General features: G+C 34.5%; 1 protein-coding gene across 1 annotated transcript; it reads left to right on the top strand.

Annotated features, from left to right (window-relative positions):
- On the top strand, nt 1-10,632 carry LOC133191224 (flavin-containing monooxygenase 5-like). The gene is made up of 8 exons (XM_061326971.1): nt 1-112; nt 5,138-5,352; nt 5,484-5,640; nt 5,792-5,934; nt 8,033-8,127; nt 8,323-8,788; nt 9,227-9,392; nt 10,202-10,632. The coding sequence occupies exons 1-8, from the start codon at nt 1-3 to the stop codon at nt 10,462-10,464; spliced, it is 1,617 nt and encodes a 538-aa protein (XP_061182955.1). The 3' UTR covers nt 10,465-10,632.
- Nucleotides 10,633-17,494: the final 6,862 nt, after the last annotated feature.

Raw genomic sequence — 17,494 nt, 5'->3', positions numbered from 1 at the left:
ATGACTAAAGAGGTTGCAGTGATAGGATCTGGTGCAAGCGGACTGACCGCCATCAAATGTTGTGTGGATGAGGGTCTACATCCAGTATGTTTCGAGCGAACAGATCACATAGGTATGATTAGATAGAACGTTCTATCCTGACTATAGGCGATAAGGGACAACTAACAACTAAATTGTATGACAAAAGAGATGACTTCTACTTTTCCATCGTCAACTTTCCTTATTTCCTTCATCACATTCGCACCAAACTTCACTGTGTCCCTTTGAAAGTTTTAAATAGTCTATTTGTAAAAGTCAAGAAAAGTCCATATTTGGATTCTCGAATCGAATCTGTGATTATGGATATTGCAAATCATAGGCTCTTTAAGCCGCCTATGAAAATACCGCTCAATCAATCCTTTTCCTTTTGTTCCTTAAAATTCAATATTTTAACTTCTGTATTCGACAAAAACTCAACAAAGGGATTGATGCAGTTATTATGAGTAATATTCTTAATCACAAGTAGGTCCAGTCTTGTATTTCACCATATTTCAAGTTCAAGTTCACACCTTGTATTTCTTATAAATTTACATCGACTATTGCTTCCGAACTTTTCAATTGTAAAAGAAAAATCACCAGTGCCAAGATATCGAGCATCTGAAACATTATTCTCCAGCGTGTTCATTTTCTTCTTCACCCTACAACTATAGTCCTGCTGGACACGTCATTACTGGAGACGTAAGTATAGTTAATAATGAGGACCTTAAATTACTTATTATAAGAGGACCAAAGTTTAGGGAACCCCGATCTTTCAACTGGCGTCATAATTTCATAAATATAATGAATTCACTAGAAGATTACGCCAGACGACGGACCAAATATGAAAAAGACCTTGACACTTTGTCAGAATGGATTATATTTATCAGATGGATGTTGAAATCGCGCTGTAAGCGATTGAAGGGCAATATGAAAACCATCTATCCTGTCTTCGACAATGCAGAAGTAAAAACAAAAATTTGATAGATTACACGAACAGTACTAGTATGTACTGGTCCCTGCTGACAAAGCAGGTAACAACATTGTCTTTGTTTGTAAGGCTCATTATTTTATTGTATTTTAGAGGAACTGGGATTTAATTCTGCTAGTGGTAGTCCAAATTATACCCATAGCTCCCTTTCTAAGGACGAAATTCTTCAAATTCTTCAAAACCATTTATCAGTTTTAAATATTTATAATATTCCCAACAATCAAAACGAATTTGAGTTGCGATACCTATACTGGATTCCAAAACTCCTTAAAAATACCTTACAAACAAAGATATATAGCAGGTTCCAGTAAATGTTTTACCCATTTCTTTACTCCTCACTAAAATATTTACAGCAGTGAAGGAGAAACTTCAGGAGTACTGTACAACAGTATATTCGAGAAGTGGTGTAAATCAGATGTGGATACTTAAAACTCCAAGGAACTTTAAGAAAATGTGAAATCACAAAATTTAACATAATCAATAACATCAAAACGTACGACTTTTCAATACTTTATAAAACCATTCCCCACGATAAATTAAAGTCCAGACTTTTTGACATCATAAACAGCTGCTTTTTCAATAAAAATGGAACTTTTAAATATACTTACCTAGTCATTAGTCATTTGCAAAATTATTTTGTTAAAAAACATCCTGATTGTACACACAAGTACTCTGAAATTGATATTAAAAAGATGATTGACAATATCCATGTAGTTTTTGTAGATCAGGTCTTCCAACAATCTATTGGAATTTCCCTTGAGTACCAATTGCGCCCCCTTATAAGCAAGACCTATTTTTGTATCCATATGAAGCATAATTTATTCAAAAACTTCTACATGAGAAGAAAACTTCAACTTGACATTTAGATATATCGACGACGTATTAAAAATTAACAATTATTACTTCCATTTAACATGTCGACTCGATATATCTCAGTGAGCTTGAAAAAAAAAAGATACTACAGAGTCTGACACATCTGTTTCGTATATGGATATTTTACTAGAAAAAGACTTTAATAATAACCTAACAACAAAGCTTTAAGATAAACGTGATGACTTCAATTTTTCAATCGTCAACTTCCTTTACTTGTGTACCGTTCACGGTAGCTCAGTCGGTAGAGCGCTCGCTCCGTGATCGGGAGGTCGTGAGTTCGAATCTCGGCCGCGACAGACCTAAGTCGATAAAAAATAGGTAGCAACTGTTCCTTCGCCATGCGCTCGGCACTTTGAAGTGAAAGTTGCGGGTCCTTCGGATGAGACCTTAAAAACCGAGGCCCCGTGTCACGGCAGGCGTTGGCACGATAAAGATCCCTCACTGCTCAATGGCCCTGAGTGCCGAGTAAAGGTCAAAATTTGAAGCCCTTCACCGGTATATGGTGACGTCTCTATATGAGTGAAAAATTCTCGAATGGGACGTAAAACAATATACAATCAATCAATCAATCCTTTACTTGTGTAGCAATATACCTTTAACACCTGTCATGGGGTTTTTGACTCCCAATTGATTCGATATGCATTAGCATGCTCTATGTATGAACAATTTCTAAAACGAGACAAGCTATTGACAAACAAGTTGATGAAACAAGGGTAACATTAGTCTCGTTTAATGTGATCATTTTGCAAGTTTTATGGTCGATACAATAACCTTGTCAGCAAATACAACCTATCATTATGTCAAATGCTGACTGACTTTTTCATAATTCATGTAATTTTTAGGCCATTATTTAAACACTGAATTTTCCATGGACTTTTCCGGTTTTTCCCCGATCATGACAAGGAGCACACGGCGGGTGTGACCGGTCGACAGGGGATGCTCCCTCCTCCATGGCACCTATATCCCACCTCTGATTTTTTTTGGAGGTCCGTGTTTGGTCTGCTCCATTTCTTCCTCCAGTTCTGCTTTGGTCTGTGTTTTGTATTGTTTACGAGGGTCGTTCAATAAATAATGCAAAAGGTCATCTAAAAACAGGAAAAGCATGTAAAGCTGATTCTTAATACTTTCAATCCCTAGAAGCAATCCCTATTAACATTTACACATGTCTAAAGTCTTTGTACCCATGACCAAAAAACCTCAGCATACTCATCTTTAGGGATGCCCTAAAGACACTGATGAGTAGCATTTTCCATGATATACCTGAAATTGTAAAATCTTCCTTTGATTGATTCAATGTGTTTTTGGAAGAAAAGGGATCTCACATTGGCTGAGATCAAGCAAATATGGGGGATGCACAAGCTCTGTAAACTTTCCTTTCTTCAAAATTTTATTTATTTCTCTATGCTTATTTGCAGCAACATTTTCAGGTACAGAAAAAAAAACTCTAGGGGACGGTATTGGGTTTGTTTTACAGGAAATATGCTTAACTTTCCTGAGTGAAATTTTAACATAAAAGTTACCATTGATAGTCCTTCCTGTGGCTGTATGTACATAATTTACTGGACCTCTTGGATAAAAAGAAAATTAATAAAATAAAATTTTGGAGCCCTTGCCTCTCTTTGCAATAGGACGACAGCTTTCTCGTTGATTCCACATTTTTTTTCTTGATCTTCCTTTTCGGCTATAAAAAGTACACCCATGTTTCGTCATCCATCACTCAAGTTTATCAAATCTTCTTTTTAGTAAAAATGTTTATTTTTAAATAGACAATTGGCACACTTAACGTGTGTTTTCTCGTAGGATCCCATCTGATAGAATTTTTGTTAGATTTATTTCATTTGTCAGAACTCTATAAACTGTTATGACGATGAAATGATTAAGCATAATCCATCAATGAATATTTGGCATTTTCAGATATCATGTTGCTATCACCATCGATATTTTTTGGTGTCCCTACAGATTTCGATTGACCAATTTGACTGCAATCTTTTAATTGTACTTTTTAACGTTTGAATTTCCGCATCCATCTGAAAACTAAACAACGTGAAAGACTAGTCTTTCCACATATCAAAATCATATCTTTAATATGGGTTATTCAGCGATTTATGTAATGAAGCACAGTTTTCACATACGCCCTCATTTTCATCTTTTTGGCAGAGATCATTTTTAAATAATTTTCAGCTCAGTGTAGTGACCATGCTTACTTTAAAATGAATTTCTTTGCGAGGACTATAGGAAAAAGCATGGGGTTTTCTGTGATTAGGGGTTCTTTAACAGAACTTTTCAACTGCTAAAAAATACAATTAAATACTTTTCGCAAGTTCTATGGTCGATACAATGACGTCAGCGAATAAAATCTATCATTAAGTCAAATGTTGACTGACTTTTTTCATACTTATTGTTAGGCCATTATTTACACACTGAATTGTCGACGGATTTTTCAGTTATTTCCCGATCATGACAAGGAGCACACGGCGGGTGTGACCGGTCGGCAGGGGATGCTCACTCTTCCATGGCACCTGACCCTACCTCTGATGTCTTAGAGGTCCGTGTTTTCTCTGCTCCTATTTTGTAACGTTTAATGGACTTCTGAGCTCAAATACTGTTCGTTATCTCCACATATTTCATACTTCTACATTTATTATGATAAACTGTATGTTGCATTACTTATTGAATGACCCTCGTAAACAGACTTTGAGCTTGAATACTGTTCGTTATCTCCATATTTCATCTTAGCGAAAATATAATTTTGGGTGTGAAGAGTTGAACACCGCGACAAAATCTGTCTATTGCTCTATGAGCAATAAGCCAGGCAAAAAAAATCATATTACATGACAAAAATCTGCAATCTTGCCCGGAAAGAGGAAAGAAATTAGATTCAAATTGTTATTCATTGTTTTATTAATCTTGCTATAATTGTTAAGAAAGTGACGGTGGATTTCCTTCCTACTGTTTTTTTTTCTTCCAACTTCTCCTCCGGGAAGATTGAAGAAAGATGGAAAAAATTTCTAGACACCGATTGTAATTCAAATGGATAAGTAATGATGCACCGAAACAAACAACTTATTTTCAAAAAAATAATGTATTTTGAATTAGCCGTCATCGCTTTCCTTTGTTTCAAGTGAATTACTTCTTAGCATTTAGAATTTTTGATTATAATTGAAAGTGTGCTCCGATATAATAAATTTTGTTTGCCAATTTATTCAACGTGTTAATCTACAAAACACATTCAGCGGAGCTATTTTTATGTTTGATAAGGTGGCCTGTGGTATTACACAGAAGAGGCCACCGATGGTCAAGCTTGTGTGATGAAATCCACAATCATCAACACTAGTAAGGAGATGATGACGTACAGTGACTTCCCAATACCCAAGGAATACCCAATCTACATGCATAACAAATACGTACTCAAGTACTTTAACCAGTATGCGGATAATTTTGACCTTAGAAAATACATTACGTTCAAAACAGAGGTATTACCCTAGAATTTGAACATCTTTTCTTTTTTAACCTATATATAGAGAGATTATCAATTTTTGGTATGTTTATAAATGGTTTTTGTTGTTGTCGTTGTTGTCGTTGTTTGAATTATCTTTTATTATAGGTGGTATCCGTTAGGAGGAGTTCAGACTTCAAGACATCTGGGCAATGGAGCATTACAACAAAAGATTTAACAACAGGAGAAGCCAAAGAACACCTGTTTGATGCTGTTATGGTGTGCACTGGTCATCATGCTGACAAAAATATTCCAGACTTCCCCGGTATTTCAAGATAAATTTACACATTATCAGATTTCTTTAACATGTTTAACTTGAATTATCATTCACATGAACATGAAAGTAATGTAACACAGTGTCTATTTCTTAATATCAAAGTGAAATTTTCTTTAAATTTGAAAAATGTTTTTGACAGGTTTGAAAGATTTTGAAGGCAAGATAATTCACAGTCATGATTACAAACACACCAAAGGATATGAAGACAAAAGAATCGTTCTTATTGGGATTGGAAACTCGGGAGTAGACGCTGCCGTGGAATTAAGTCGTGTAGCAAGCCAGGTAAACTAATTATGAAATACCATACAAAATGTCATGAATTATCAAATTATTTATTTTTCTTTCATAAGTGAAAAAGATGAAGATAACGATCAGTGATCGACCTCAAAAAATCTATTAATACAATTCAAATCTGTGAAGAGGGTATAAAACAAGGACCCCCAGAAATTCCAGAGGTGGGATCACCTCCTTAGGAGGAGTAAGCATCCCCTGTTGACCGGTCACACCCGCCGTGAGCCCTATGTATTGATCATGTAGACGGAATCTTAGTCAAGTTCAGTGTATAAAAAAGGCCTAACAATTGGTATGAAACAAGTCAGCCAAAATACGACCCAATGATAGGTTATATTTGCTAATAAGGTTATCATAACGACCATAGAATTTACGAAATACTGACTTCAAACGAGGTTGTTGAAATTCATGTAACATCAACTTTTCTGTCAAAAGCCTTCCTCGGTTTAGATATTAAACGTACTAGGAGCATGCTCTTGAGTATCGATAGGTTGGGAGACGTAAACACCATATGCAGGTGATAGTGGGATGTTAGTAAAACATCCAAATATGAAACAGATGTGGCACACTCTGTAATGTTTTTTGTTTCAAATTCACTGGGATATATCGAGTCGATATATGAATGGAAGTAACTATTGCTAATTTACCATACATCTAAATATCGAGTTGAAGGCCACAGCAAGTTTTTTTCTTCTCATAGAGAAGGTTTTGAATAAATTCTGCTTCAGAGGAATGTACTAACAGGTCGGCTAATAAAGGAGCACCACAAGTTCCCTTCGAAATTCTAACAGTTTGTTGAAAGACCTTGTCTCCGAAGACTACATGAATGTTGTCAATGAGGAACTCCAGCATCTTTTTAATATCAACTCCAACGTACCTTTGTGTTGAATCCGACTGGGTTTAAACAAAGTAATTTTGTTGATGACCAATCACAAGATATGAAAATTTCCGAGTCCCATTTTTATTGAAGAAGCAGTTGTCTATGATATTTATTGTGAGGAATGGTTGTATAAAGTGTAGGAAAGTCGTACGTTTTGATGTGACTGACTTTTGGACAATTTGGCAATTTCAATTTTCCTAAAGCATCTTTGGAATTTTTAAGAATCCACATCTGATTTACACTACTTCTAGAATATGCTGTATCACAGTACGTCTGAAATTCCTTCTAAACAACAGTAAACATTTTTGTAAGGAGTAAAGATAGGGGCTTGGTAGAGCATTTGCTGGACCGACAATGTATCTCTGTTTGTAAGGATAAATTAAATTTGAATTAGAAATGAAGATACATTTTCGCCAATTTTTTTTTAAAATCTATCCACATTGTTCACAAAGCCTTTAACTGAAAGCAATAATTGGGTAAAACAGAATTCTTTCAAATTTGATATCCAATATGTAAGCATAAGCATTCTAACAAAAATGTCTAAGTCAGTTGTGCATTTTAATCTCTTCAAATATATACTGCATTTTCTTAGTTTTTAAAACTTTTTGACTGACATTTGGATCGGTCATATCATATTTAAATACTGAATTATTTAAGCTTCTTTTTCCTTAAATAATTGTTATAATTGCATCATATTTGATTTATTTTTCAAGGTCCAAGACGTCCCAACAATCTTAAGATTTCGCCAAAAACAAGTGTTCCATACTTCTTCTCATTGTAGAACTCTTCATAGATATTCTCTCTTAATGTTTGAGCATGAATTTAAAAATGGTCTTTATCATTGTGGAAGGATAAAAATTTTCACTATCTTGTACTGTACTATTATAAAGCACAATATGTTTTACTATATTTTCATAACGTAATTGAATTATTCACTGACTTAAAGTATTGTAACCCTTACATTGAATCAATTCATTGTTAAAATTGACCTTTAAATGTAACATAGTTCCTTAAATTAACGTGTAGAGAAAGGCGTACTAAGCTTCTAGAACTGTTCGTTATTTCAATATTTCATCTCAATCCTTTTAGCACAGATTCTACTAAAACCAAACCAATTCCAACTATTCAAATTGTATGCTATCTTTCTCTTTCTTTATAACAAAATGTATTGCATAAAAAAAATAATGTATTAATGTTAACTTTAAAAAGTTATATTTGAGCACAAGAAGAGGATCATGGGTATTTAGTCGTGTTGCAGAACATGGCCTTCCAGGAGATATGACGGGTCTTAGGAGATCTACAAGGTTTTTTTGTTTTGTTTCTTGTTTTTCTTAGATAATTTTTAGAATCTCTTTGTTTTGCCTCAAGGGTTTTAGATACCTTTAGAATATTCAAATTTTGTATGTATTTTGTACATTTTTTTAATTCCTTTATGTATTGAATGAAAATTTATTTTGGGTAATAAACCTTTGATGGGATCATAACATTTGTAATTTTAGAGCTTTCGGTGCTGTGTTGAGTTTTTTTGGTGGGAACCTAAACGAAATTATAGCAAAGAAACTGAATGAAAGATTTGACCACGCAAAATTCTCTCTGCAGCCAAAGCACCCCCCTTTAGCGCAGCATCCGACCATACACGACGAATTCCCTAACAGGATCATAAGCGGGTCCATCGTTATTAAACCTAACATCAAGAGATTCACAAAAACAGGCGTGGAATTCGAAGATGGGACATTTGAAGATGATATTGATGTGGTATTTTTAGCAACAGGATACAAATTTGGGTTCCCATTCATGGATAAATCTATTGTAGAAGTCAAAAATAACAAAGTTGAACTCTATAAATTCATGTTTCCTCCTGACTTGGAAAAACATACACTGGCCTGTATTGGATTTGTACAGCCGCTTGGAGCAATAATGCCTATTTCTGAACAGCAGAGTAGGCTCTTCACCAGAGTTGTCAAGGTACAGAAGTTGTAAAATTGTTTCTCGAATTCGATTTTTCAAATAGCAAATTTTAAGGTAATTTAGAGAAATCTATTCAATATGCATATATACAAAACATATATGTACAATATAGAAAATTTATTCTTATTTTCTGAATGATTTTAAAATATATTGAAAAATTTTATTTGTATCTCCAGAAAATCAAATGTCATTGTTACATATTGCAAAGGAAATACAATGATTTTCAATGACAAAACCTTTGGCTTTTATAATTCGAAAAACTCAAGAAAATCATAATGCTCGAGCAATTTGCCTTATAATACGTAAAATAATAAATAATAAAAATTCTGATGAATAAGAACATTTTTCTGGCTTTTAGAAAGGTTTCCATACAATAATTTAAAACATATGAAGTTTCTGTTTAATTTTTTATTTCATGTTTGATAAACGTTTCAGGGAGACGTTGTTCTTCCAAGCAGACAAGAGATGTGGGACAATATCCGGATGAAATTAGACGCCATGCAGAAGCAGTTTGTACATAGTCCAAGGCACACTATCGAAGTAGATTATTTAAACTTCATGGACGAATTGTCAAAACTGAATGGAAATTATCCTTATTTAGGTTTGTAATGGGATAAGTATAATAATTCTGCAATTCTTTATATATTCTCTCTACAATTTGCTTTTATGTAAATACTTTGAATCTCTCTACAATTTGCTTTTATGTAATTGCTTTGTCTATCAGAACCAATCATTCTTATTGGATAAATATCTTATTCATACATTTGTATGGAATTAGAGCTTTAATGTAAAAATATTTTACTCAATTTGATTTTTTTTATCGTAATGCTTTTGAATTAAATTATTTTCATTTTCATTTATAGAACAACTAGCGATTATGTAACAAAGATATACATTCAAATTTTTTAAATTCAATATTTCAACTCATTCCGAAAATAAATTTTCCTAGAATGAAATCGAGTTTCTTCCGTTTGAGCTTATTCATATTACTTTCCCCTTTCATTTCCATAGTTTGTAGAAGGTATATTTCTTTATTTCTTTTATTTGGTCATCATTGTCGTTGAATTAAAACAATTTTTAAAAATGGTATAATCCATAAATTTGTGTATTTCACTGAAGGAAAACATCAACATGTTTATTTTTCGTTTTAGTCATGGTAGATGGTCATTCAAATTTTTTAAATAAAAATATTCATGGAAACTCTGTTTACCAACGTAGTATCTCTCAGTACATGTGAAAATTAATGAAAACTTGTTTTCTTCAGAATGTCACAGTTTGCAACATACAGTAGCCATGCATATTTTTAGTAGTAATCGCATAGAAAAAATACAAATTTATGGACTATGTGAATTTCAAGAAAGAAAAATTGGCTTAAATGATATCTATGTAGATGCTGTTATCATTCCACAGGAAAATTAATGCTGACTGATCCCAAGCTCGCAGCAGTGGTATTCTTTGGTCCAGTAACACCTTATCAGTACAGAATTATGGGACCTGGGAAATGGAGCGGAGCCCGAGAGGCTATATTAACTCAGATGAAGAGAATTGATTACCCACTTGCCACCAGACCTCTCGGCTTTTCTGAGACAAACAGACGAAGGAGCAGTTTCTGGAAATTATGTCTGATTATTTTAGCTACAGCAATGGTGTTTAAATACTTAAAGAGATCTTGAGCTTTTTTGTTCTATTTAAATTGTATTTGGATTTAAATAGTGATGAAATCTGACGGATTTATGATATATCATGTTAAAAAAAAATTCAAAAGGTTTTCTTTTTCTATATACACATGTATTTGCAAACATTTGAAATGAGTTAAGAGAATGAGATCCTGTATGCCTTTAATTCTTAAAGCGAATATGAGATTACAAAATTATAGATTTCTTGTGATCTCATGTGATTTTCTTTTCATTATTTTGTTTTGAAAAAAAAAACTTCATCTGTGACCGATCAGGCTGATCATTTTTCCACCTGAATTCAGAACTTAGTAACATATGCGTTTACCTTCTCCATCACAAATGGGTACTTTTTACCAATATTTAATGTGGACATTTTAAATAAAACGATCACTTTCATGTCTCCTTAAGGTATTACTGTTTATCTTTAACTGTTGTTTATAATTTTAAATGTTTATTCGCTTGATCAATAAACACAGTATCAGCCGACTCGATTCGATTTTTTATGACTTAGCCTTGCCTTGATGACCCGCTAAAATAAGGAATATTTCCAATATTAAATCTTAGACTTAATTCTTAATTCAGTACTCTTTCCTAAACAAATTGTGGGTCGCCTGCGTGGTGCAGTGGTTAGAGCGTCTGCTCTAGAGTCGCGAAGTAAGGAGTTGATCCTTACGGTCGCGGGTTCGAATCCCACTGTAGGACGTGGAGACCGGTCCTTCGGATGAGACCGTATAAACCGAGGACCGTGTCGCAGTAGGTGCTGTCAAGAAAAAGATCCCTCACTGCTCAATAGCCGTAAGTGCCGAGTATAGGACAAAATTTGCAGCTCTCCACTGGCAAGTGGTGGCGTCTTCATATGAGTGAAAAATTTTTGAGAGGGACGTTAAACAACATACATACAAACAAACAAACAAACAAAACAAATTGTGCATGTTGGTTGATTGGTTGGTTGTATGTTGTTTTATACCATTCGAGAATTGTTACGCAAATAGAGACGTCACCATATAATGGGCTTCAAATTTTGATATCATATTCGGCACTCAGGGCCATTGAGCAGTGAGGTGTTCTTTATCATGCCTTCGTCTACCTTAACACGGGACCTCGGTCTTTAAGTTTCATTCGAAAGACCAGTGACTTTCACTTCTAGTGTTGTGCGCATTGCTAAGGAACATTTACTACCGATGTTAACGTCTTAGGTTTGATGCGGCGCAGCGAACAAGAATCGAACCCGGGCCTCACGATCACATAGCGACCCCCTACCACTAGGCTACCGTGACCGGTAAATGTGCATGATGGAGATAATTAAAGAATGTATGGCCATTCGGAATACAAGTAAAAGTTATAGACGAAGATATGTCCATTCCAACCTCAAATACATGTATGAAATGGATGATGGCTATTGCGTACCCAGGATACTGTACTTGATGTGATTCTTGTTTCATGATTATTTCATGTCATTTAACCTTGACACACCCTGTACCAGGCCCATCTATGACCACAAAAAAGATACATGATTCCATCCTGATAATAACTTCGAAGAAAAAAAATTATTCAAAATACAGATAATTTTTGCAGCAAAACTAAATTTAAACAAAATTTACAAACAACCAAATTTTATTTTACATGTAACATCCCTGTATACACATATGCAGTTCAACGAATTACTCACAGCTGTCAGTGAGGCATACTCTAAATTCAACAAAGGAGAATTTAAAATTCCTTCGCCACCTACAGAAGATCTTCTGTGGTTGTTACAAACAATATTAGAAAATAATGTCTTTGAATTTAATTCTAAGAAATATAAACAAATTATAGGCTGCGCAATGGGCTCAAAATGCAGTCCTGAAGTGTGCGGTATCAGAATGTATGAAGTCACTTCGGAAATTCTAAACAAATTTCCATTTCAGCATAATATTGTTTATCACGGTCGATATCGAGATGTTGGATTTATAATCCATCATGGGGAAATGGATGAAATTCATCAATTTTTCCAAATAGCAAATTCACATCATCCTCTTTTAAAATTCACATATGAAATTTCTGACAGAGAAATGAACTTCCTTGACATCACCCTATTTAAGGGAGAAAGGTTTGAATTAGAAGGAATTCTTGATGTCAAAACTTTCATAAAACCTACTAATACTTTCCAGTATCTGGAACGCAATAGTGCTCATAGCCCTTCTCTTTTCAAGGGAATCATTAAAGGCGAAATCATTCGTCATTTACGCAATACTAGCGATTCTAATATTTTTCACAATGCGATCGAGAAGTTCAAATTTTCTCTGTTGAAAAGAAGATATAATGAAAATGAGATTAACAGTTCAATGAACAATGTTCTAGAAAATTACAAAAGAGACCAATTAAATCAAAAAAGAAAGTTAACAGTAATTCTGATAAACCATTGATCATGGTTACAAAGTACAACCCAGCCATTTGCAATATCAAAAAGAAATTGCTGAAATACTGGCACACTCTATCAAGAGAGCCCGAACTCAAAGATTTATTCAAAGACAAACCATATAAAAGCATATAAAAAACACAGGAGTTTAGGAGATCTCCTAACAAGTTCAAAACTTTAATAAAAGTTAGTAAAGCCTCACTTACTGGTCAATTACAATGTAATCAACCATATCATTTACTGACATATCTCAGTCAGAGACAGTTAACAAACTAGAGCAGAGCTCGTTGCAAAGCAACGAGTAGGTCTTCCGTTGGAGCTGCGAACAGGAAGAAGTGACCTTGAGTCAAGGTCATGCCACATTCTAAGGTTATAAGCAATCTTGTAAGGGGTATCAACTTGCAATGTCTCACCAGTAGAAAGACAGTTAAGGAATGTTGTTTCTCCGTTGATGACCTTGAACTCGTTCAAATGACCTTGCATCAAACCATGACACACTCTGGTTATAAGCAAACCCCATCTATGTGTTACCGACTCGACAAGTTAACACATGTTCTTTCAGACCATTCATCCAGTCAAAACATTCTTTCCTTAGTGACCCTAAATTTAATCAACATGGCCGTAGGAACCGGGGGAGGGGGGCACGGGGGGTGTGGGCCTACCCCCCAATAATTTTGCCGATATATAGATTACTATAGTAGACATAGACATAGATACTATAGCTTGTGCCACCTCAATAAAAACGTTGATAACCTTCTTTTTTTTTTTGCTTGTCAAGGAATTTTTGGTAGTTGGTGACCTTTTTTTTTCGCTTGTCAGGAAATTTATGGTAGTAGTGCCCCCTCAACTGTCAACTGAAAATGTATGGCTGTCCCCCCCCCCCAAAAAAAACCAAAAAAAAAACTGAATTTGCTTCCTCGTTTCATTAAAAAAAATCCTACGTGACAAGTTTGCGTGATCACACCAGTAACATTCAAACACCACTATTTCATTTTTACACATTTAAATCGACACAATCAATCAACGATAATATGTTGACGGTGCGACCGTTGGGGGGAGTGCATTGTTCACTTAATTTTAAGATCCTCCTCTTCAAACAGCACGAGACATTTGGAACGTCTAGACTGTGACGTCTCATGACGTATGTTAGCTGTATTTCCATAAACGAATTTTGAAAAGTGCAAACATTTTAACAAAGAACGTTTAATCTACTATATGTATGCAATTCCATTAATTAAGGTGATTTTTTTGGGGTGAATTTTTAGTTGTTGTTACCGCGCGAACGAAGTTAGCAGCGTCGCTATAAACAATCTAACTCCTCACTCGTTTAATTGTGACGTCACAATCGTGAAACACGACGTTTTGTTGCAGGGCAAACATGATGGACACGTGACTTTCTCGGCCAATCAAATTCTATTTTACTAGTGATTTTTCACTTGTAAGCTAGTTTTCACAGAGGTATAATAAACGTTTTTAGACCATACATCGAAATAAATTATCATAATTTCTATAGTTGTAATTTATTAGGTTCAACTCACTGCTTTAAAGGATCATTGTAAATGTTTTATGCCCGATTTGGATACTGAACAACGTGATTTTTGAAACACTGATGCCCCCATATGGCATCTTATGGTGAAAGTTAATGTTTCTCAAATGCAAGTCAAACTCCATGGTCAAGATCAAAAGATAAAAAAAATGTTATTACCCAAATAAAGGTCTTGAACAAAGAATATACTGTGAAATATATACTAGTATGAAAGCCACAGCAGCAACAGTTTAAAAGTTATGGCCAAGGTTAATTTCTTTAAAAGGTCAAACTCCAAGGTCAAGGGATCATAATTGTTTGTACTTGAGGGAAGGTCTTAATTGTTACAAGGAATACACATGTGGTATTAAAAAAGCCTTAGCACCAAAAAGTTAAAACCAAGGTTAAAGTTTTTCAAAAGTAGGACATACTCAAAGGTCAAGGTAAAATGGTCAAAATTATAGGTATACAATGCCAGGCCTTGTCACAAGAAAATTACCTATGTAATATAAAACCCCTAGTACTAGTCATTCAAAAGTTATTGTCAAGGCTAAAGTTGTTTAAAAGTTGGTCAAACTCCAAGGTCAAATGGTCAAACATATTTATACCCAAGGAGGAGACTTATCACAAGGGATACAGATGTGAAGTATAAAAGCCATAGCACCAACTGTTCAAAAGTTTTGGCCAAGGTTATAGTTTGGTAAAATTTTGCGAAAGAGGATCAAACTCCAAGTTCAAGGTCAAGAGGTCAAATATGTTGGTACCTGAAGGAAGTCCTTGTTACTAGGAATACACATAAGAAATATGAAAGCAGTAGTTCCAACCAATCAAATTTTATGGGCATAGTTAAAGTTTTTGCGGACAAAGAGGCTAACACAGTCTAACAGACAAATAGACAGGTGGACAGGACAAAAACTGTATGCCCCCCGGATCTTCGATTACAGTAGCATAAAAAAATGTCGACGTCTTTGGATTTTTGCATTGGCCTTAAATCTGAAAATCCAAAGGATTACAAGGTGCATTACGATACGCTTTCACATCATGTTCTATAACCCAGAGCATATTGTCTGCAAAGATAAATATTTAATTCAGTATTTAATTAGCTATGCATAATTATCTATGTTGTTTAAAAAGGAAATATAAAAAAAAAATATTTGTTTTATATTTTTCGATGTAGAGATATACAGAAAATGTTTTCCAATTTTAAGTCCTATGGCAATACACATTTAAAAAAAGTGTGTGTTGGAGGGGGGGGGGGGGGTCATTACATTTTTGCTGGGATTCGCCTATGTATGACCGTAGAGAAACAAAGAGTGGGGAGGGGGCAAGCAGCAACTAAATCAAAATTTACATATTAAAACTACAGCAAAAGACTATTTTCAGAGGGTCTGCCCCCCCCCCCTCCCCCGTACAATCCGCACAACGGACCTGTGAAAAAAAATACTGATCCTACATTCAGAGTCCCAGGGCACCAGGAAAGAGTGGCAAAAAGAGAATATCGGTTTATTTCAGTCTATAAGTCGAATCAAAATATCTTTTCCTCAAGAGTCTTCTTTCTTTGAGTCCATCCCAGTGATCGTGTGATTTATTTCATTTATTTTACGTTCTGTACTGGACTTGGAAAATGAGGACATCTTTAGGTTCCTGAGCTGGCCTTGAAGCCCGCAGAACAGATTTTCTGCTTTATGATAAATTCAAGTGATATGTAATTCGGTATTAATTTTGTGTTGATTTTTTAATGTTAATTTCATCAAGAAATATGAAAAATTAATGTTTTAACTGTACATAGTGAGGCATTTTTTGTGTGGAACGATTATTTTGGGGTTTTCACGATTTTTTCATATGGTACACATGATGAGTAAGTGCAATAAATATAATTTGTGGAAAAAATGTCCAACAAGCCCCGGGGTTGAATATCGGGGGGGGGGGGGGGGGGGTCTGTCCACAAGTACCTGTTGTCAAGCCCGTAGAAAGCAATTTCAGTTTTTTGGGAGGGGGGGGGGCAAATAGAAATTTCCACAGGTACTTGTTCTCGATTTTTTCCTATGGTACACATGATGAATAAGTGTAATAAATATAATTTGTGGAAAAAAATGTCCAACAAACATCAGGGTTGAATTGGGGGGGGGGGGGGGGTCCTGTCCACAAGTACCTGTGGAAATTTCTTGATACATAACAGAATTTAAAAGCATGTATAAGACATCAATTGAAGGGGAGAGGGCACGGCCGTAATTAAAAGTTATATAGAGACTAGGAAGGAATGAACTGTCGTTAAATTTTGATTGGTTAAGAACTATTACCTAAACTCTTCACTTTCACATTTTCAATTACAGATTCTTGTTTTTAAAAAAAAGCTATACATGTACATTTATATGTATCTATTAGATGCACAAATTATGTTATTAATCATTTTATCTTAAAGGAAAAGTGAAAATCTCAATCAAACTTGTTCCGCACATTATGCTCTCTGATTCATTATGTTGTTCAATTATAATGGCAAATTTGCTGAAACACAGAAACATTTTTCATGTCAGGGTAAAAAAGCTATGTATGGTGTAAATAGTAAAACCAGGGATTTGCATTTTAACGTAGAAACACAATTAGCAGTATTCGATACCTATATTAACAGTGTAATGAGTTATGGAGCTGAAGTATGGGGATTTCACAAGGGTCAAGATATAGAAAATGTTCACTTAACTTATTGTAAAAGAGTTTTAAAAGTCAGACAAAGCACCAGTAATGATGCAGTTTATTGTGAATTAGGTAGATTTCCACTTATACTAGAAAGGAAAAAGAAAATTTTGAAATATTGGGTGAAATTAAAAAACAGTGATAATTGTATTTTACAATCATGTTATCAAGATATGGTGGAAAATAATGATGAATGGATTGTAAACATTAAGAAAGAATTTCAAAGGCTTGGTTTAACTGACATGTATAATAGCAATTGTATTGATAATAATTCTCTGAACATCGTATTTCAAAGAATGTATGACGGTTATAAACAAGATATTATGGCAAGAATTTGTAATTCTCCTAAATATTTTTTATATCAACATTTAGTGGATAATGTTGTACTACAGACGTATTTGAGAAAACCATTA

The sequence above is a fragment of the Saccostrea echinata genome, unplaced genomic scaffold, assembly GCF_033153115.1.
Source record: "Saccostrea echinata isolate AGI-Se365-2 ecotype Australia unplaced genomic scaffold, CSIRO_AGI_Sech_v1 ptg000023l, whole genome shotgun sequence".
Classification (NCBI taxonomy): Eukaryota; Metazoa; Mollusca; class Bivalvia; order Ostreida; family Ostreidae; genus Saccostrea; species Saccostrea echinata.
This window is presented reverse-complemented; position numbering and strand designations above follow the sequence as displayed.